The sequence below is a fragment of the Orcinus orca genome, chromosome 12 (genome assembly GCF_937001465.1).
Source record: "Orcinus orca chromosome 12, mOrcOrc1.1, whole genome shotgun sequence".
Taxonomy (NCBI): Eukaryota; Metazoa; Chordata; class Mammalia; order Artiodactyla; family Delphinidae; genus Orcinus; species Orcinus orca.
In genome coordinates this window covers 6,393,455-6,415,862 of record NC_064570.1, presented here as the reverse complement: position 1 = coordinate 6,415,862, position 22,408 = coordinate 6,393,455, and the positions used below count along the sequence as shown (strand labels likewise).

The 22,408-nt window shown below is 39.1% G+C and overlaps 1 protein-coding gene across 16 annotated transcripts in view; it reads right to left on the bottom strand.

Annotated features, from left to right (window-relative positions):
* The window catches only part of LOC101286051 (1-acyl-sn-glycerol-3-phosphate acyltransferase delta), a 1,414,616-nt gene that overhangs the window by 672,859 nt on the left and 719,349 nt on the right, over nt 1–22,408 (bottom strand). For all 16 annotated transcript variants that reach the window (XR_004476317.2, XR_004476316.2, XR_004476314.2 and 13 more), the window contains one exon: nt 20,936–21,051. Coding sequence is in view for 12 of the 16 variants with exons in the window: in XM_012536387.3 (XP_012391841.2) it covers nt 20,936–21,051 (116 nt within the window). In the remaining 4 variants the exon portion in view is untranslated. Of the gene's footprint in view, nt 1–20,935; nt 21,052–22,408 lie in introns of those variants that run through there.

The window sequence follows — 22,408 nt, the reverse complement described above, 5'->3', positions numbered from 1 at the left end:
CTGATGGAAACTTCGGGTTCCAGGCTGCTAGGTGAACACAGCTTGGGATGAATGATGTCAGCTGGATGCTTTTATTAGGGCATAACTGCACAATGAAGAAATCCTGCTCCCCCCTCCCCGCCCCTCCCAGCCACCAGAATTACCTTTCTAAGACACAAAACTGGCCATTATATTCTCCTAACTTAAAATTCCAATGACTTCCCAGTGGCTAAGTGATAAAGCAACTACTCTTTGGGAGGATATACAAGGCCCTTTTCGAGTGGTCCCCAAGTTCTTTTCTTATACTGTCTACTTTCAATTCACTGAGGTCAAGCTCCAGCTTCCTTTGCTCCTCATCTGGGCCAACACACACGGTTCTCTGTGATGCCGCACGTGCATCCCTCTTGCAGGGATGACAAACAAGCCACCCTGCCTGCTAACCTACTGCTGATCTTCTGAGACAGTGGGCCACCTCTGACCCCTTGGAGTCACAGCTTTTGGAAGACGGCACAGGGCACTGAGGAAAACAGAGGATACCCACCTGGCTATCCAAGTCAGCTCAAGTCACCGGGTGGTCAGTGGGTTACAGGTGCTGATGCCAGATGTCCCTGACAGAGAAGCTCTTTTTTTTTTTTTTTAAAGCTTCGGCTCATTAGGTGAAGTTGTTGGGAGGGGGGTGGGTTTAAGGCGACGGAGATTGGGAGAACGTTACATGTGAAGGAAGCGGCACGTACCCAGGTCCTGTGGCGAGAGGGAGCAGAGTTTGCTGGAAGAACTAGAGGAAGACCAGGGCTCTGGATGCGGCGAGTGAGGTAGGTAAGAGGGAGCCAGCAGAGGTGGGCTCTGATTATGTTTTTGAAGATTGAGTGTCGAGGTGGGTAGAGGTGGGTGGCTGGGGGTAACTGCCTTTTTCTCTCATTTCATCATTTCTCAGCTGGACTGGTGGCTGATCAACACCCACGTGCAGAATTACAGTATATACAACACAGAAAACACAAATGGATCCAACTCTATATCACAATAACTTGGTTCTATCTTTACAGTAGTTAAGAAGAAAAAAATAACGGTTACAAACCAAAACATAGTAGGGGCACTGATAAAATCTGAGTTGACAAATTCTTCCTGCCACGAGGTCACGAGGTATGTGGTAGTGCAGGGCACGTGAGAGCTGGAGGCGGCGCGTTCACTGGGGCAGCGACTACCGGGGAGCACGCAGTACCGACACAGAGGGAGTGGGAGCCCCAAACAAAGAGGCTCCAGAAACGTCACAGTGTGAGAATTTGCATTGGGTCTTCAAGCATTGAAAGAGCGGTGTGAAGGGCTAGAGGTGGATGTCTCAGGAGCAAGAGAAGCAGCGGCAGGATTGAAGTACTAAAACGAGAACGTGAATGGCTGGCATGTTCCAGAGGCATCAAGGAGAACGGCCTACTTGGAACAAAGGTGATTTTTAGGAGAAAAGGAAAATCATTCAGAAATTAGAATATTAAGAAAAAATTGTCAAAAAGGAAAAAAGTACAGGGATGAAAATACTCAGCCTAAAAAACGTTATGAGGTGACTTAAAAATTCGTTCACAAGAATCCATGGAGAGGGTTCCAAGTTAGTGTTACTTTAAGTTACTTTAGGCAGAACTAAGCTTGGAGGAAATTAAGAATTTCTTGATAATTAAAATATGAAATAGTGTGGCAAGAGAGGATGGGGAATCTCCAAGTCTATCTTAATTAGGTGTTAAAAATAGATGTTTCTAAAAGTGCTGTTTCCTTTCTAGGCCGTCCAACATTCTGGAGAAGTGCTTTTAATCTCAGCAATGTGCTAATTGTTTCTAATGGCCTATGAACAAACTCCCTAAACTATTAACCTTCTCTCTTTAGCCAGAGATTCAGGAAATTAGTCTTTGAAAGAAAAATCCCCAGCAGGTTGCCCAAGAGTGTCTCCCAAAGTAGAGAAATTGTCACTTTATTTGGAGGAGACTCAAGGTCAAACCAGACATAAGCTTGTGGTGTGGAATAGATAAGCTAAAACCTTTTTAAAACATAAAAGCTAACTCTTCCTCTCTCTGGTTCACTTTAGTTGTGTTGCTATCTGTAGGGAGAAATATAAATGATAGCACCTCTCAAATAGCTTTCAGACACACCAACCCATAATTTCAGGATTTTAAAAGAACAGTAAAACAGTATCCCACATTTGACAAAAATATTTGAGGCCTGATCCTTGTACATTAAAATTGATGCCATATTGAAAACGGAGTTTAGTTTAGTCTTAGAAAGGTAATGGCCACTGAACCATCGGGATGTGCCCGGGGGAATTTGAGTTGCCCCCTCTGTTTCTACTCATTTTCTTTAGTGCATGAAAAAATTCATTTGTTTCTAAAAGAAGAACAATCATAGACTAGCCAAAAAAAGTCATGAAAAAGATGGCCAATGACTTTTCTAACCATATTTCAAATTTTACTTAAAGTTACAGTAATTAAACTATGTGCTTGGCACAGAATGAGTAATGAACAGAAGTAGAAGCCCAGATAGAGGTCTAAAAGAGATACAAATATATCTGTGTGATTTCAAATTAGTGAGATATCAGATGACTTGCTAAGGGGTGTTAGAATAGTTAATATAGTGATGATAATGATAATAAAGCTTGGTACTTTTAGCATTCCTCAACACAGATACTTAGGGAGGTCAAAAAAATCAAATGTTTGAAAAAAATAGAATTGTAAAACAGTTGAGAATACAACACAGGTAAATTGAATCAATAAGCCAGCACTGGCAAAGAAATTTCTAAGGGGTCAGAAAAATCAAAATCACTGATAACTGAACACATAAAAATGTAACACCTGGTATGGAAAAACACTAAAAACAGAGTAAAAGAGAAACGATAAATGGGGAAACATTTACATCTATTATATGTATAGAAAAGTGCTAGAATTCTTGACATGTAAAGAAATCTTCCAAATTTATTAAAAAAAAAAAAAAGACAAACATTGATAGAAAGCTTGGCAGGGAAAGGCCAAAACAAGACATTCACAGAAGAACCAAAAAAATAGCCAGTTTACCCAGAAAACGTGCTCACTGTCAAGGCAACAGCTATGCATCAAGTGTCCACTCACCAGGAGCTCAGTCATATCTCTGCATACCTGTTGACCCTGAGCCCTGTCGGTTCTGACATGGAAAGTGCCAAGATACAACAGGTAGGAAAAAGCAACATACAAGTCACGTGAGAGCAGGCACGGTAGAATTGTATTGCTATGAAATGCCACACACATATAGTACTTATATCGCATGCGTCAGTGCATTCTGAGAACAACATCGGGTAGACAAAAAGCACCAAGGTGGGGGACGATGTGGCAAGATGCACCCGAATCTTAGATCCCTGAATAAGGTCCTTCCTGGATGCATTTAGCAGTAACCAGGCAGCGTGGAGTGTACTCAGGAATACATATTTTAGCAGAAGGCCTGGATTGAGACTCTGTGGTCACTTATCAGCTATGCGACATAGGATTTACTTCCAAAACTCCTCCCACTAAGCCTCAGGTGATTTATGTGAGGACCAGGGACAATAACAGTACCTGCCTCACAGGGCTGTTCTGAGCATTAAAGGAGATGACACCTGTAAACTCACTTAGCAAGAACGACCACTGAGAGGTTTGCTCAGGAGGACATTTTTCACAGCCTGGCGCGGCTCCAGCAGAATACGGGACTTAGTTGATGGGAATCTCGTATCGCCATGTGCAGCTCAAATGTGGCTTCTATAATCCATGGAAGCTAAGCACCTGGAAACATATGGCTTCTGCAGAAGTGGGCTGCAGCCCTGAGCAGGGTCTCACTTACCAGTCCTACCGAAGACTAGAAACTTGTTATAATGCTGACAGGGATCAGGTCTAAACCAGAGACTGCCTTCTGTATCGCTACTGTCACGGGCGACCCTCAGTAGGACTGAATTTGAAGGATGGCAAATGCTCTTTCACACAGGCCTCTTCCGCCTGACCTTTTTTCCTCCTTCATTCTCTTTGCTTTCTAGTTACCAAATAGCATGAAAAAAATTCTGCAATAATTCTGAAATCACACTGATATATAATGGAGGGTTCTTCTTCCAGAATGAAATTAAATGACTTTTGTAATTGGTTTATTAGAGAACCACAAACTTGTTTCCATTCTTCACGAATTTACGGATTCACTTCCACCACAGGGGAAACAAACAGCTAACACAAACTCTAAGGGTGACACCTTTTAAATCTGATTGAGGTTTTCAAATTTATTTAAAATACAGAACTTAAAAATTACAGTTGGTTGGCTCAGGAAAATGACTTTCAGAATTGTTTATCTCTGTGCACCAGATTCAACCTCTCTTCACAGTACACACTTCCTAATCACTACACTGCCTGAGACCCACCAAGCATGTTTTCCAGCACTCGCTAAGCCGGGTTTTCTTCCTTAGTTTATCAAATCCCAATGGAAAAGAGCCAGCTCCATGGCTGAATATAAAGGGCAAGGCATTCACATGCACAATCTGCAATTTGGAACGAAGTTTGTTAAATGACTTAGAGAAATAGTAGAGTTTGGAATGCAAGGTTTCCGAGTTCAGACGGAGATAGCAGCTTAACAGGAAGTGAGCTTCCTGCCTTTTGAAATCAGAGGTGGGTGGCCTCCACCCCCTCCTCCACCTACAGCAAGCTTTTCCAGCCTCAGTACTGCTTGATTTGGGTGCTGAGCGCTGTAGGATATTCAGCAGCATCCCCGGCCTCCATACACCACATGGCATTAGCACCACACCTCCGCCTCTGCGCTGTGACAATCCAAAATGTCTCCAGACATCGTAAAACCACCCCTGGGTAAGAAGCACTAACGTACAGCTATGTAAGAACATTATAGCCATGTGTTCTTGCCTCACACCATATCACTAAAGAGAAAAGTCGGTTTGCATGGAGTGTCAATTAAATTTTATGTAGTCATAGTTATACCCATAAAAGTATAGAACTGGCCTTAAAAATATTACTTTTCTCAGAGGAAAAGAAATATTCCCATTCAGCGAGCTAATGAAAGGCTTGTTCATGAGTAGTTTTGTCAGATGACTCCTGGGATGTTGAGGCAGACATACCAGTCATAGAAAAGATTAAATACTCTTTACGTATGCTTCGTATAGCCAAGACTGATGTATGTTTGGAGAGCAAAATATAGAGGAGACAAGATCAGTAAAAACTTACCTACAATATGCTCTTTTAGTTAGCAATTCAGAGCCAAAATCTTAGCTAGTATTTACTGTGTTTGCTATGTGACATGCACTCTTCAAATTTTATCTCATTTAATTTTTCAGACCCTTTTGAAGAGGTTCAGAGAAGCTGGGGAACTTGCCCAAAGAACAAGGCAATTGTTCTAATTAGAGGTGGAACCGGGTTTCGAACCCAGCATTCTTTCTCCAGAGCCTAAGCTCTCCATCACAGTCTCTGTTCATCAGAGGCTGACTCGGTTGGCATCACTGAGCATCACTGAGTGGCTCTAGGGCAAATCAATCTATGCTCAGAAACAAATGTCAATGGAAACTGGGAAATAGGAAAATCAGACATAGTGAGAGACTGGGGGAGGAGAGAAAATTCTGTGCCTTCTGCTAGTCTCATTACAGAACAAGCTTGGTGTAAAACAGACATTGCAAATGGACAAGAAGCAAGCTGTAGTGCTAAGGAAGGCATTCCAATATATTTATGGGAAAATAAACTTAACTAAGCCGAGTTTTCAAGACAAACAAAAGGCTAATTCCACCTATTTAGTAAGTATACCAAAAAAAAAAGGTTCAGAGAATGAAGTTTATTTTTTTTTAATTTGCTGAATCAAAATCTCTTTCCATATGGACTTGGTGTTGCAGGAGCCGAAAATATCATTCCAGAAAGCCAGATTAGAGCTGAACACTGACAGTTCTGTGAAAGCTAATGTGTATGATGGGATCATCACACTCCACGCATTTTATCATTTTCTTAGAATACCGTTCTGTATAAATTCTGTAATAAGAGTTACTTGTGATAGAGCCACTCTAGCTATTATCTTACTGATTTTAAAGGACACTTAAGGAAACTTCTGTGGACAATCTTAACTTAAAAGTTCAGTATGGGCATCTGGTCCAGGAGAGCATCTTGGCTAGCTCTTCCATGCACAGCTCCCCAAGACGCCTGCACACTGGACTCCATGACAATGCAGAGGTTTGATTCCTTAGACCCCTGTTAGGAGGACACGTCCATCAACCAGCCAACATCACACTAGTTTCCTAGCACAGAATTGGAGTGAGACAGCACCCTACAGCACCCCGTCTCAGTTCAAACATGCAAACCTCTGGAGTAGCAGAGGCTCTAAGAGGGACTGGCAAATCTGGGGGAGACTGCCCATTGCTAATAACACTGAATACCATTTTACAGTTTACCAAGCACCTTTACACAGATTTTATTATTGGACTATCACCCCAACCCTGACGGTCCTTTTAAGTGGGTATTATCAGCCTCACTGGATAAAATGGTAGCTGAGGGGTGAATGACTAGCTTGTAATTAAGTCCCAGTCTGACCTCAATTGTGTTTGCTTTCTGCCCCATCATGCCACCAGGAGACAAAGGAATCAACTCAGTGGGAAAGTCTTCTCAACTCCTTTTCCGTCCAGGCTTTAATTCAGCTATGTGGATCCATTAACCTACGCATTCCTCTTTTGTAGAGGATTACGTTAACTTAGTCAACACAGGTTTATTATGGACATAATTTGAGGTTAACCTTTGAAATGATCACTGGGAAAATATATTTGTAAATATAACAGCCTTTAAAAATGGGCATAAAAACAATTCAAATTAAGGAAGTCTAGTTGACAACAAAATGTAATTCCACATGCCAGAAGCTCATGGAATTACAAAAAGCTTAAGATGTTAATATTGATATCAAGTCCTTGAACAGTGAAAAGGCACAATTAAGGAGATACAGAATGTTTGCATTTAAGAATCAGTGAATTATTAGTTTACTAGGGTGATTTATGAGTGACACTGTTGATTATTTGTACTGTGGTCAAGTTTTAGGCTGACAATAGTATTTCTTGTAAGGCACGTGGATCCTTCATCGCTTCTCATGCCTCTTAAACCATATGGGTTTTGAATATGAAATTTTGAAGTTTGTTTCCTAAACTTCTCTTAAGATACATTTTCATTATGTAAATATATTTTATGTTTTTTAAAAGTGATCATTTATAGCACATATAACAGTAAAAATTTACAGTAGTTTCTACATGAAGTCAATATCATGATATTTGCAAAACAATGTGAATGATTAAGACTTGGATTTTCTTTTGCAGCTATTAGCATTGTGACAGGACTTGCATTTTATGTAAGAATGTCCGGGTGTGTAAGGAATATGGTAGTTCAGACTATTTCTGCTCTCAAAACTGTATATTATTCCACTGAATGGAGTAAGTTCTTGGTAATCACATTACAGCAATTACCAGAATAGGTTAAATGTGATTATATTTGTTAATTCTTGTCCAGAAACACGTATTGTACACTCTACTTTCTAATACTGTCCTAAATAACTCTTCTCAGGATTCTCAGGTTCTTTTCACGCCTCTTGTCTATGGCTTGTAGGGAATACAGAGTGGTACCACGTAGATCCCGTTTCAAAGGACTTGCTGCCCAGCTGCGGGGCGTGCGTTCAGCAGGCGCGCCCAGCCCTCAGCTCCTCCAGGATCTGCGTCAGTGACCGTCCAGCAGCAATGCCGTGAGGCTGGGCAAGGCAGGAGCTGAAGGCTCGGTCCGACTCAGCCCTGGGCGCTCTGTGGGCCACACTCACTCCAGAGCGCCCCATGCACCTGGCCAAACTCGTTCCTTCCCTTTCCCCTTCACAGGCCTTGGTCTCTAACGAGTAAGTAAAAAAACTTACACATCAACTTCTGTTTCAATTTCTGCTTCTGAAGAACTCAACCTGCTACATGTCCCCTGTCACAGCTTTTACAGTAGCCACATTTAAGATGTTAAATCTCTACTAAAATTTCTAAAGCTATCCTATTAAAGAAGTCTTATCCTTCCCAAATATATTTTGGTCACCAAGGCCCAATTTCTTTTACAATCACTTTTTATACAATCATATGCCCACAAAATTCCTCCTGTTAATATCAAAATTCTTTTGCCCTCGAAACTCAAAGTATTTCCTCTGAGTGGAGACTTAGGGCCAGATATTCCCGATTGGATTAATGTTTCATTTCTAAAATAACTATTTATGTACATATATTTCCCCAAGGGGAAAAGGATTATTAATAATAATCATTACAACTGATGTGCTGCATTTGAGTAGAGATCTAAAATTTTCAAAGCGTATTCACAGAAATTAACTTACTTGATTTTAACACCACCTCAGGAATTAACCAAGTTTAGGAAATGAAGGTCAAAATAACTGATGTGCCCCAAGTCAGATAATCAAATGCTGGTGGATTCAGGGGGCAAAGCCTGTCCTGATGACCCCCTTCCTGGAGCTGTCTGCACCCGATGGTGCCACCTACACACTTGCACACCTTTTGTGAAGTGTAATGCATTTATTTCTACTTTCTCTGAGGAAATGGGGTAGGGATCATAAAATCTAGGCTTCAGAAATTAGAACTTTGGAACTCACCATCTGAAGCTGAAATTGCAAGGCTTGACGCACTTAATCCTCACAGTAACTCTGTGAAAACGAGGAGGCACTCTTCTCATCTGGAAAGATGGGGTGAGGAGGAAAGTGCCGCATTTTGGATCCACACAGTCTGTCTTCAAAGAAAGCGCCCGGAACCACTATACCACCCGCCCACCTCAAGAGTCCGGAAGGCCATTGGAGTCAAACTAAAGACCCCACAATCTTAAATATGAAAAAAAAGAGGGAAAATGGGAGGGGAAGAAGGAAGAAGCAGACTAACTCTCCTTTAGCTCTCGGGGATAAATTCTGCAGTAAGGATATAAGAATTTAGGGAATGCTTTAAGACCACTTATGCAATAATACGTGTCTGTAAATAACTCTTGGATTAATGGTCTGTACATATTTCTGTACTTGCGAGCGTGACACAAATAGGAAAAGCCTTCCCCAGAAGAGGTATTCTGAAAGAGATGAGCTTTAAGTTAAATGTGAAAGTGAGGCAGAATGGGGATTAGTTACTGTTAGCACAGGGGGCATGCTGGAACAATCAAGGATTGCTGCTCACTGGGGACAGAAAGTCAATCTGTCTTGCTTGGAATAAAGTGTCTTTGTCAGAACAAGGAATCGGTCAGCCTGTGGACGTAAGAAAACCAAATGCCAACCCCTTACCTAGCCGGTAGGCAGGCTGCTTTTCTAATATTGTTTAGGAACAAAAAGAATAATTCACTTATCATTGGGGATTCTCACTAATGAGCATGGAGAACGATGCAGGGACACCCTGTCATATGCCCTTGTTTGTGTATAACACTAATTATTATTATCTATACTGGGCCCTCCCCAAACCCCAGTGGTTCTAGCATCACAACTTGGGGTTAATCTATTGAAGAGAGAGACAGATTTGTTATGTGAAATTCTGGGAAACGTTATGATTTCATCTTGCATGCCAGCATTGGAGAATGAGGGAGCAGCAACTCAGACTGAAGGGTGGAGCTTAATGAAAGTTGAGCCCTCTCTGGATTGCAGCAACTGTCACCATCCCCTCCCATTTCATTCTTTTTCATATTCAAGTTCATATTTATCTCCCAATAAACAGTGACACATGACCTTGGAAAGGAGGAGGGATAGGGTTGCAAGTGTGACTTTTGGGTCTCAGCTCACAGGTGTTTACCTGTAAGAAGTGATGTGCTCGTGTTATATATCCTTCCTATGGTCTCTGGGCGCTCGGGTTACCAAATGTGGAGCCATGGAACCCCTGGTCTCAGAGGCATACATAGGAGGATGATATGACAAGATACACCCAAGACAATCCCAATATTTGCTTTTGTCTGTGCATCCTGTCTGATTTAGTGTTTATTCTAGATTTGTCATTATTCAAAGTAGTAGTATCATTATCAGCTACATTCAATAAGCTGGACTGGTTTGGGTACACATACACACGTACTTCTGTGTTCTCTGCCACTGTCTCATCTAGAGCATGTGAAGTACATGTGTCCGTCTGTGCTGGGACTGGTCTGAAGTCTGAGAGATGCACAAAGCCACCAGGCCAACAGTTGGTGGGATCAATGGAAATTGTAGGAATTTATAGGTTCACTCTACATGAAGTATGTGCAGATAGAAGACAGACAGTACAGAGACCACGGAAAAATAGTCAGAAGGCTTCTGCTGCAGGGCTTTTTGTCACTTATTAATTACAAACCTAGAACAACTGTTTACTGTGATTGTTGGTATCAGTTACTTATTTTGGAATAAACCCTTCCAACAGTTACATGTTAAAAGAAGTAGTTTAATAGGTTAATATGTTAAAAGAAGTACATGTTAAGTACATAAGATTCTAATACTAACGCCAATGTGTGGAGGCTTCCCACCACCACCAAACAATGATCCGACGCCAGCTGAGGGACCTGCAGTTCGTTTCTGACACTATCTACCAGGGGATAGCATCAGGTTCTGCAAATTAAGTGTTCAGCCTTACAAAACTACCCCCTCCCACCTTCAGATGCCAACTGCAACTCCAGGTTGTCACCTGGGATTCTGACCCGCTGTTATAGATTGGAAGTTCCATGACCCCTCCTTCAGTTTCAATAATTTGCTAGAGTGGCTCACGGAACTCAGAGAAGTATTTTACATACTAGATTACCAGTTTATTATGAAAGGATAGAATTCAGAACAGCCAGGTGGAAGAGAGGCAAAGGCAAGGTATGTGGGAAAGTTGGAACTGAAAGTTCCAACCTTCTAATCACAAAGGTTGGTTCCCCCGGCAACCAGCCCCCATTCTCAGGTGCAACCCAAAGTAACCTCCTTAACATAATGAAAGGCACCAATGTTGCTCTCAGCACTTAGGAAATTCCAAAGGTTTTAGGGGCTCTGATGGGGGACAGAGAACAAATATTTCTTATTATAAATCACAATATTGCAGTACAGAATTTCTATTTCTCAAGAAAGTTAATGATGACTATTTAAGTTGCCTAGGTATTAGTCAACATTTTCTATCTACCAGAGGGGCTTTTAAAATATCACTGACCAGACAAAGACTAGAGACACAAACCTACTGAAGAAGCATCAGCATCTACTACAAAGTCTGTAGTTATTTCAAGAATACTATGCACAAAGAATTCAATTTCACACATGCAGCTCTGAAGGTACATTTACATATTATTCGGTGAAGTGTGACTTTTCATTTAGATCAAATGACTAAGTTAATTTACTCAGTTTTGATTCCAAGTTTTCTTGTGCATATACAAAAAGTTAAGTGATAGCTGTCAGTGTTAGCTTGCTTAGCAGAAGAACTTCATAAGGAGTTAAACTGAATAGTTTTCTGTCAGTGTCACTGTCTAATAAAAATGGAAATCCTGTTAAATCCAATAATTGTTCCGTTTTTCTTTTCACGTAGTTCATTGACTCAAAGTAAAGAGTCTGGAAATTTATTCTCTTGATGGTGAAATATCTGAATTTATTGTGAATTCTAGTGCAAATTCAGTTTAGAAGTTCCACGCTGAATATGTTCTTAAAGTGATGATGTGAATATATATTTCAGTGGAATACAGCCTTATGGTTAAAAACAATGTCCTTATTAAATTTAGGAATGTGTGGAACATGCTTGGAAGTAATCATCGGATGCATCTAACTCATAATTGTGTTCAAACAAGCTGTGATATTCTACCAATCAAAGCAGAAGCTGTAGTTGTTAAAATTTACAAATATTTTTATAAAGACAGTAACTGAACCACAAAATTGTGACAAAACAGACTTTGGATACAAAAGTATCTCTGTTGTCTCTCTACAGCTCATTATCAGTCCAACTTTTAGGCAAGTTTCAGCCTTGAAAAAACTACTTTGTAAATCAAGTCTAGTGTCAACTGAAGGGTGGCAAAATATGCCAACCCAAAATGTGTCACTTTGGCATAAGAATTATTTTGAGCTGAAGCCGATTGAGAGGGAGCAGACATAAGAAAAGCTCTCTGCCCTCCCTTATTTGCCTAAAAGCAGGACAAACATTTGTCAATGTATCCCCCTCCCCTTTCTATCAAGGACAGAAGTTAATCACTGGAGACAACTTTAGACACTTATCAGCCCAGAGGGCACCAGAGGAGTCTATACAGCAAACTTTACTAACTAGTCCTTACCCTTCATTAGTTCCACCATATATTCACCCACCCACAATCTGTTCCCGTAGAAGTTCAATGTCTCTTTCCTTTGTCTTGTCGCTTCTCCACAAATTCATTGTTCTTCAGCTAAGGGGCTACAGAAGCCCAAGTTCTAACCATCTGTTTGAGTTACTCATCTCTGGGTACTCCCATGTGTATGTGTGTTGCATGTGCTAACAAATTTCTTTCTTTTCTTTTTATTGTGTCTTTTGTCAGAACCCCAGCTGGAGAACCTAGAAGGGTAGAAGGAAAGTATTTTTTTTCCTCCCCTACACTACAATAGTACTAACTACTTTACAAGAGTCTTCTAAATTTGTTTGCGTTTTGTTCAAAATCAATTAGCAATCGTTAATCAAAGTATTCAACTAATGAATGTCCCAAATCTTCAGCTTTTGAAGCCTCAAGTAACAAAAAATCACTGGAAAAGGTTTGCGAGAAGACATTGAAACTAATCCCTGTAAAAGTAGGGGTGAAACTGATAAGATTAAATGATGAGAACTCAAATGATATACTGGATTTCCATTCTGAAATCTATAACTGAACTTTTGGAATATTTCAATTGGTGGGAAGAATTTTACAGTGAAACTCCTATTTTTAATTTGTAGTTTCCATATTGATATCACAAAGAAGTGGAATTGAGAAAACTGACTTTGCTGCATCTAAATGTGGTAGAACTTTCAAAATATGCATAAATAAAAATAACTTATTTGGCAAGTTCTGTTTTGTAAAAATGCTTGTCAAAGAAAGGTTCTCTGAGTGGAGCAAAAAACAGTACTTGGGATAATATTCTGTCAGAAATATTTGCTCATTTTAATTAAAAACATGTTAGAATTGAGATTACTTTATCAAAATCTTCTCTGAGCTTGCTGCCAGTAGAGGTAGGTTTCCTCAGTTAAAATATTATGATCTGTAGAGAAACATCCATTGGAGGCATTAACAATTTTAAATGTTTTAGTCACACCACAACTGAAGAAGACTTTAGGCACCTGTTTTTTTTAGTTAAAAAAAATACAAACATACATTTTAAACAAAATCGCTCAGGAGGAGGAACTGGATGGAGACGGGTAATGACAGCACCAGGTGTCAGAGTTTAGTTTTGGGGTCAAGGGTCAAGGTTCTTTCCAGGGTGACATGAAAGGAGGAAGGGCTTCAGCATAGCAGGTAATGTCAGTATCTAGCTGGCTGGATGTAAGATAGCAAATTAGCCTATGTATTTTTAAAATGTTGTCTTGGTCAAGTGAAACAAATCACTGGGAAATCTTGGCCTAAAGAGCTAAGTTTGGGTCCCTGTTTCATAGCAATGACACCGAGAATGCACTGAAGTTGCAATGTCAAGTTCTGCCTTGCCTGGATGAGCCCATCTCCACCACACTACTCATCTACAAGCCTGTGCAGCTGGCACTGGCTCTCCCTGCATCCGACTTAAAAACATGTTTATCTCAGCTTGAAGCCCCTGAAACAGTTCCTTGAGTCACAGATGAGCTCAATAAATATCTGTTGCATGAACAGATTGACTTTTAAGTTCTCTCTATAAGAGAAGGAGGCATTAAAGACAATAGACTTCTGAATAAAATTGCTTTGCCCATGATATTGATATTATAGGATGCTGCCTTCTGTGTTCACACTTCTGCACATCAATGTGTGGGTGTGATGGTGTAAGGACTGTCACAACAGCACATGAAGCAGCCCTTAGTGCTGTGAAAATCTACGTCTAGACCTAGAAACCCTTGAAATTCTATTCCCAGTGTACTTCAGATGCCAAAATTGAGGCCATGTTTTCTTTGACATAGAATTTGTCAAATTAACAAGAAACAGAATCAACACATCATGACCCTTACTTCAAAAAATAACTTGTCTGCTCTGCACGTTATTGAGACTATTGCTTATTTGGTTGCAAGTAGCTCTACAAGCTGTGAAGCCACAAAGGACAAATCTGCAAATACCTAATTCTAAATGTCATGGGAAACAAGAACTATGTAGATGATGTATATAGAGGGTGAGGTAGATGATATCATTGCTTACCAATAAGAAATATCCCAGCAGTTTAAATTTTCTGAGGATAAGAATCAGTGCAAATATTATTTGCAATACACATAATTTCTTTCCCTCCACAAGTTTATAATGAATTGCTAATTATAAGGATAAAGCTGCAATTAAAAGCAAATGCACAAGTCACTTACAATATTTTTCTAAGCAAAATTAGCTCTTTAAAGACTCTGTGGGCATTTATTTCCAATGAAAATGGACCTTAAAAGTAATGGTCGGCTGTCACCAAAGTCCTAGTGAGGGCCACTTGGATGCTTTAGGAATACAGCCGCTTAACATCCACCATCAGGAAATGAACTGCTTAAAATCCAGACGGTTACAACATGGAAGGTTGACCTTAATAGATACGAAATTGGTCCAGAAGGATTTGCAATATCGTCCTAGTAGTGCCAGCGGGGGCTGCTGTGCACCTGCAGCGACAGTTAAATGAAAAGGTGAGGCTTATGAATTTCATGCACAAGCACCTGTAACATCTCCAGGAAACCCCGCTGATGCAGCCACTTGGATCTGAAATCTACAGGGTTCACGGCAGGAGAAATGAAGGTCACTGACTGACATTAAAACTGACATGGCTCACATTTCAAAGTCTCAATGTTGATAAAATACTTCTTCTGTTTTTATAAGTAACTGACCCCAAACAATATAGCTGAGTAATCTATCTCCTACTAGTAGGACTCTGAAATTTGGCTTTCTCCTTTATTTCTAATAGTGCCTTAAAACTCTCTACTGATTTCTGATTAATTTATTTTGTTTAAGTCAGTTTGGACAATTCCATTAGATTCAGAAGGGATTTTTAAAAGTAGAGAGTTCCACACAAAAATAATTTGTTTTCTGTTTGTCACACTGAATAAAACAGGTTTACTTTAATCCAAACCAGCAAATATTTATGTAAATCTCTTGGATGCAAAGACTTGTGCAGGACACTGTATCAATAGCATCAGTCAGGTTTGCACATCAGTCAAGCTTGGACCTCATCCTTCCAGCAGCCTACAACTTAGAGTAGACAGACATGTATACAGCTGTTTTCTTCAACTCTTAACTGGTGTTTAAATTGTCTTTGTATTTCACTTTACTGCTAGTATTTTCCTTTTCACATGCAATCCTACCTTCCAACCTCACCAGATAGCTTGCCTTTTACTGTCCAGAGAAAACTGGGACCATGCAGGGGGTAAGGTGTGATGAGAGAAAAACACACAGGCCTTGATGTGTAGGTTGGTTCAGCCAGTTCCTCGTGGTAAGACCAGGTGTAATTTTTTAAATGTCTTAGCCTCAACTTCTTCATACATAAGATAGACGTTCAAAGAATTTGAAATTAAAGAATTACAAGTCATTAAGCATCACCTTCGAATTTCAAAGGAGGCAATGCAATTGCCTTAATGTAAGGCTTTACCCACATGAAGGATTCTCCTTTCTGGAAGGGTTTATAGCAGCTCTCCCTCAAGACTCGATCAGACTGAGGTGTGCCACACTTTTTCAGGAAAGAATCTCACAGCTTAAGTAGAGAGATCTTACTCCAATGGGGTCTGGGCACAGTGTGAAGTTACTCGTTTCAAGCTAGAAGACATATCTTTGAAGTTTCCTCTTTCATCTTAAAAAGTTATGATATTCCATTCTACTATAGAAGGTACTCCTGTTTATTCTACTATCAATTTGGTATTCTGATTTACCTTTCTCTAGAATGCTATGTAAGATGGACACTCCAAGATACTCCCATACTTAAAGGGAAGTATTTTTTGTTCCTGGCATGTTACATTACCTAGGAGTATACATACTATTTGGGTCAGATAGGAGAAATATATAGATCTGTATGCTCAAAGAATATCACTGCTGCTATGACACAAACACACACACACAATTTCAAGGATTTTTCCATTACAGAAATAAAGCCACTTACTGAAAAAGTCTCTGTGATGACCTAGATGGGTGGGGTGGGGGAGTGTGGGAGGGAGGTCCAAGAGGGAGGGGATATATGTACACATACAGCTCATTCACTTCACTGTATAGCAGAAACTGACACAACATTGTAAAGCAATTATACTCCAATAAAAAAAAAAGATTTCAGTTAAATCCTATGTGAGTATACCTGTAGTCTCTCACAATGCTCTTCAGAGCCTGATGATGAATCAAATCATACGTTTCCATCTGACACCAAAATGTCAAGAAACGGTAAAGCTGATAGAAGATAGCCATTAAGCAACATAAAAGGAACTTCTATATAGAATTGACAAGAGAAGCGTAGACATAACAAATGCATTCAAAGGGAACATAACTAAGATACCCATTTCTCATCTCTCTTTGTTAAATCAACAAATGAATTCATACCAAAATACTATCAAATCATAGTCAAATCACTCTCCCCCAGGAACACCAAGAACAAGTCCAAACAGACTTTCAGATAAACCTTTACTAATCTCCAAGCCCAAGTAAATCTTTTAAGTGCGCAATCCAAGGCATTGCTCCAGTAGGCTGAATGAACCTTAACACAGATCTGAAAGCAAGAAAATTATTTAAAAACATTTATATCAAACAACAATGACATCGAAAACATAAGGCTTTATTGGAAGGGTTAAGGAAAATTACAAGGTAGTAGTGCTTCTTAGATTTAATGTCCTACTGGGAAGTGGACTATAGAACATGTTTCTGGAAGGTGAAATTTTGACTATAAACATGGTTGTTTTTTAGTCTGTCTTCGGTTTTGGAAACCAGGAATAATGAATAAAGGTGAAAAGTACAGGGACGCACTAGGAAGCTTTAGAAGAAGCAAAGCTAGGGAAGGAGGGTGGTGATTTTTTTCTTTTTGCCAAATGATATCATGGTAATAATTTTTCTATTTTGTTATGTTTTCAAATTTTATATTTTTAAATTTTAAGAAGGCTCATTCTGTAAAGTAAGATTCACGGTGCAGAAATACTGTTTTCCCCAAAGCTACCTGATATCAGGGTGAGCCCCAAGATATACACACTGGTTGGGGAAGGAATACAATCTTACTTTGGCATTGCCCGTGTCATTTTTTTGTGGCTGAATATTGTTATTCCTGAGTGCAATTGAGGTATCCAGGGATGTGTTGAACCTTTCTGATATAATTTCTGTTGTAAATACTTAACAGCACAGCTATTATACCTTCAAGTGCTGTAATTTCTGGTTTTGGCTCAAGTTTTTGCTTTTGGCTCGATTCACTATTTACTCATAAACCTAAGACTATCAATTGATAACCTCAATTGGATGAAGATCAAGCCACTACTGTAAATAAGGAGTGGGGACCGCAAGGCTGGATGGCAGATGGGAACCTGATGGCTCACACAAAACCTCAGGACGTTTTAGCCCTCAAATAGTTCGCTTTTATCTTTAAGAGACAGGAAAATATTTTATGTACAATATAAACTCAAAAGACACAAATCACGTACCTGAATTAAAATTTAAGCCTAACATCTGGAAATGAATAGCACATTTATCTTATACATTTTTCTACATATTACAACCACATATGTGTCATTTGGAGGCCAGTATCATTGAAAAACCTCATTTTTTATTTCTGCATCTGTCAGAAGACAGGACCACAAACAAGTGCTTTCTCAAATGATACTATTGATTTATAGGCTGTGAACAAGGATTGTTTCTACCTTTTGCAGTTCTTCAGAACCAGTCAGAGCCTTACAGTTTACCTACTTCAATTCTTGGATTTTATAAGGAAACTGAAGGCTTAAGAGATTGTTACATTGCTAGATCAAAAAATTAGCTTAATGGCATTGGAGTTCCTTGAATATGTTATTATACACTTGTAAAGAATCATTAAAAGAGAGAATTATTATTAAGAAGGTAGATGAAAAATGCCAATCTCTTTTTATACAAAAGTACATGTTTGTAAGCACAAAAATAAATAAAATTCGTACCTTGCTACCAATTCTCTACAAACTATTTCAGAGAATAGAAGCAGGATAAATGCTTCCTAATTCATTCTAGGAGGCCAGCATTACCTTAATATCAAAACCAGACAAAGGCAATACAAGAAAACTACAGACAAATATCTCTCATGACATAGAAGAAAAATTCTCAACAAAATATAGCCAATCAAATCTAAAAATGTATAAAAAGTATTATACACAATGGCCAAATGGGATTTATCCTAGAGTTTACAAGGCAGATTCAACACTGAAAAATGAATTAATGTAATCCATTACATCAATAGACTAAAAAGAAAAATCACATGATAATATCAATAGATGCAGAAAAAAAATCTGACAAAGTCTAACATACATTCATGATAAACACTTTCAGTAAAGTAGGAATAAGAGGGGGACTCCCCGAACTTGATAAACTCTATCAACAAAATATCTACAACTAATGTCACACTTAATGTAAGAAACTTGAACTTTCCCACTAAGATCAGGTACAAGACAAGGATGTGCTCTCTCACTATTCCTTTCGAAATCATACTGTAAGTCCTAGCTAATGAAATAAGGCAAAAAAAGGAAATAAAGGTATACAGATTGGAAAGGAAGACAAAAAACTGTCTTTGTTCACAGATGACATGATCATCTATGCAGAAAATACAAAAGAATCGACAAAAAAATCCTGGAAATAATAAGCACTTATAGCAAGGTTGCAAGGTACAAGGTTAATATGCAAAAGTCAATTGCCTTCCTATATACCAAGAATGAATATGTGCAATTTGAAATAAAAACACCATTTACATTGGCATCTGAAATTTGAAGTACTTAGGTATAAATCTAACAAAATATGAAATAAGATTTGTATGAAGAAAACTACAAAACTCTGATTGATGAAATCAAAGAAGAACTAAATAAATGGAGGTATTCCATGTTTGTGGGTAGGAAGACTCAATATTATCAGGTTGTGGGTTCCTCCCAAATCAATGTATACATGCAATGAAATTCCAATCAAAATCCCAGCATTATTTTACGGATATCAACAAATTGATTTTAAAGTTTAATTGGAGAGGAAAAGACCCAAAATAGTCAACACAATATTGAATGAAAAAGCAAAGCTGGACTGACATTACCTGGCTTCAAGACTTACTATGAAGCTATAATCAAGACAGTGTAGTGTTGGTGAAAGAATAGACATAGAGATCAGTGGAACAGAACAGAGGGCCCAGAAATAGACCCTGATCTTTGACAAAAGAACAAAGGCAATACAATGGAGCAAAGATATTCTTTCCAACAAACAATGCTGGAAAAATGGGACATCTACATGCAAAAATGGACCTAGACACAGACCTTACACCCTTCAGAAAAATTAACTCAAAATGGATCACAGACCTACATATAAAACACAAAACCATAAGACTCTTAGAAGATGACATAGGAGAAAACCTAGATGACCTTGGTCATGGCACAACTTTTTAGATACAACACCACAGCCACAAGGCATAAAAGAAATAATTGATAAGCTGGACTTCATTAAAATTCAGAACTTTTGATGTACAAAAGACAATGTCAAGATTATGAGAAGACAAGCCACAGACTGAGAGAAAACATTTGCAAAACACACATCTGATAAAGGACTTATCCAAAATATACCAAAAATACTTACAACTCAACAAAAAGAAAACAAACAATCTAATTAAAAAATGGGCCAAAGGCCATAACAGACACCTCACCAAAGAAGACATACAGATAGCAAATAAGCGTATAAAAAGATGTTCCACATCATATGTCATCAGGGAAGTGCAAATTAAAGCAACAATATGATGGAATCTTAGGTACCTATAAAAATGTGTTTTCATGTAATATTCCATGACACGGAAATCTTATCATGCTACCATGTTAAATGGAAAAAGCCACATACAAAACTCTATATACAATACAATTACATATAGCACACACACACACACACACACGTATACACACACACACACACACACACATGCACCATACAGACATGCAAATGTTCAGGCATACCCAAGATACTGGAAAGAATTAAACCAAAATCTTATTAACCATGAGGATAGAATTTCTAACACTTTAAGTTAATTATTTCTAAAATAAAAAATAAAGCATTAACAAGAAAAAAACACAACAATCAGCAAAATACAAATGCAGAATATTGGGGTGTCCTCATGCAGGCTTTAATGACATCCCTATGCATGAATCTGTCAACATAAGGAGAAATAGTCATTTTCTCTAACCTACAGAGAGGGCATTCCTCTGCTGCCTGATATGAGAGGGGGCCTTACTCAATCAAGTGGTTAGTTACACATACACACTTAAATCTAACTGTGTATGAATACAGTAGCTTTTATTTATAAAACCCCCAAAAAATAATGACAGGAAAATTTTTCTTGCAGGAGACAATACTATTTTTCCAGCAATTGTCTCCTTGTGTATCTGGGAGGTGGTTCATTTCCTTAGAAAGATGTTGTGAGTTATTAATATAAAGGTCACAGCTTAACAGCAGGAAACACAGAGGCAATGCTCCTAGTAAGATAATATGATCAACACTACATATTTTAATGCCATCTTTATCAACTTTAATGGAAGGTTCTAAAATACTGGCTGGTGGGCTGCATTCTGACTTATAGAAAAATGTTTCCGATTTCTCCTTTGAAAAATTAAAAAGTTACTTTAATTACCTATTGTTTTCAGAGACGTTGAGAAAGCCACATGTTGAGAGTGACAGTGTTTTCAGATCCTTACCTGATGTCCATACATGTTATGCAGGTGATGTCTCGACTATTTGTTGTGATCAGGTTCAAAGCTACTGACGTTTCCTTGTCAGAGGTCGGGTGTGCTCCACATTTAAAGAAAAATTCCTGAAAGAATGAGAAATACGATCACTGACATGGAATCCGGCTGGCCATTTCCCCCTCTAAACATTTTCACAGTAAAGAATCTCTTCAGGAAGAGAAGAGATCTATCATTAGGTGTGAGTCTGAAATAAATCAACATCAACTCTTTTGAGGGAAACTATAGCCCTTGTGCCAAACTATTCAACAAGTCCTCTTTTTAGAAGGGTCCAATTGTCTGCTAGTCTTTTCTTCTTTTTCTCTTTCAGCCAGGTTGCTGGGAGAACACTCTGTGTGTGCCCCTAGCTCACCACTCGGTGAGAAGTGAGTCTGGTAAAATAACACAGTGTGGATGCAGGAGGAAGCCTGAAATAGCATCTCGAAAATGAGGAAGAGGAGACCCTGAGCCACGAAATGATTTGCCCAAAGTCAGACAGTCAGAGGTGAATCCAGGAAGTAACCCAGGTTTCTTAAAGGGAAACTCAGTGCTTTTTCTACAGGATCACCGCACAGTTGGTCAGTTAGCAGCAAGAATATAGTGCAGGGTAAGAAATCCAGCAATCTCAACTATTGATAAGCATGCTAATATTGCAGACTTATGGAGGAGCAGAGTGTGCCTCTCCCCTCGTTCTGCCCCCTTTGGCATCCCAGGATTCCCTGGGAGTCTCACCTGCCCACTCCCTGCCAGGCAGTTAGGAATGTTCTAAACCCGCACCTCTTTCCTTCTTAGTTCATTTCCCAGCCCTGTCCTGCCACACACTCCTTTATCTTAGCTTGTGGGATCGTAGTTCCCCAAGCAGGGACTGAACCCTGGCCCTAGGCAGTGAGAGTGTGAAGTCCTAACCTCTGACCGCCCAGGAATTCCCAAGATACATCTTTTGATTGATAATATTCTCCCTTCTCAAACAAAATATTTTTTGTTTTTCTTATTTTCATCTTCTGTTATTTCTGTATTTTTCACATACCCCTTTTCCCTCTCACACACCAAAGTGTTTGACAGGTAAGTACTCTGCTTCTTGTCAAACAGTCTGTACAGCTTCCATGGTAATAACATCCCTGAAGCTAAATTGTGTGCCACTGCAAAACTTCTGTACAAATGTAACACTGGAGGACAGAAGAACCCTTGCATATACACTTAATCCTCAGCTCCATTTGTGTATAACTACTGGGATATAGAAAGTATTTTCCCTTTTAACACTAGACCTGGTGTCAGCAAACTTTTATTAAAGCACCATATATTAAATGTCTTCAGCTTGGCGGGCCATATGGTCTTTGTTGCACTGCTCGACTCTGCATTATTGTCTAAAAGCAGCCATGGACCATATGCAAATGAATGGATGTGACTGTGTCCTAATAAAACTTTATTTACAAAAACATGTAGCAA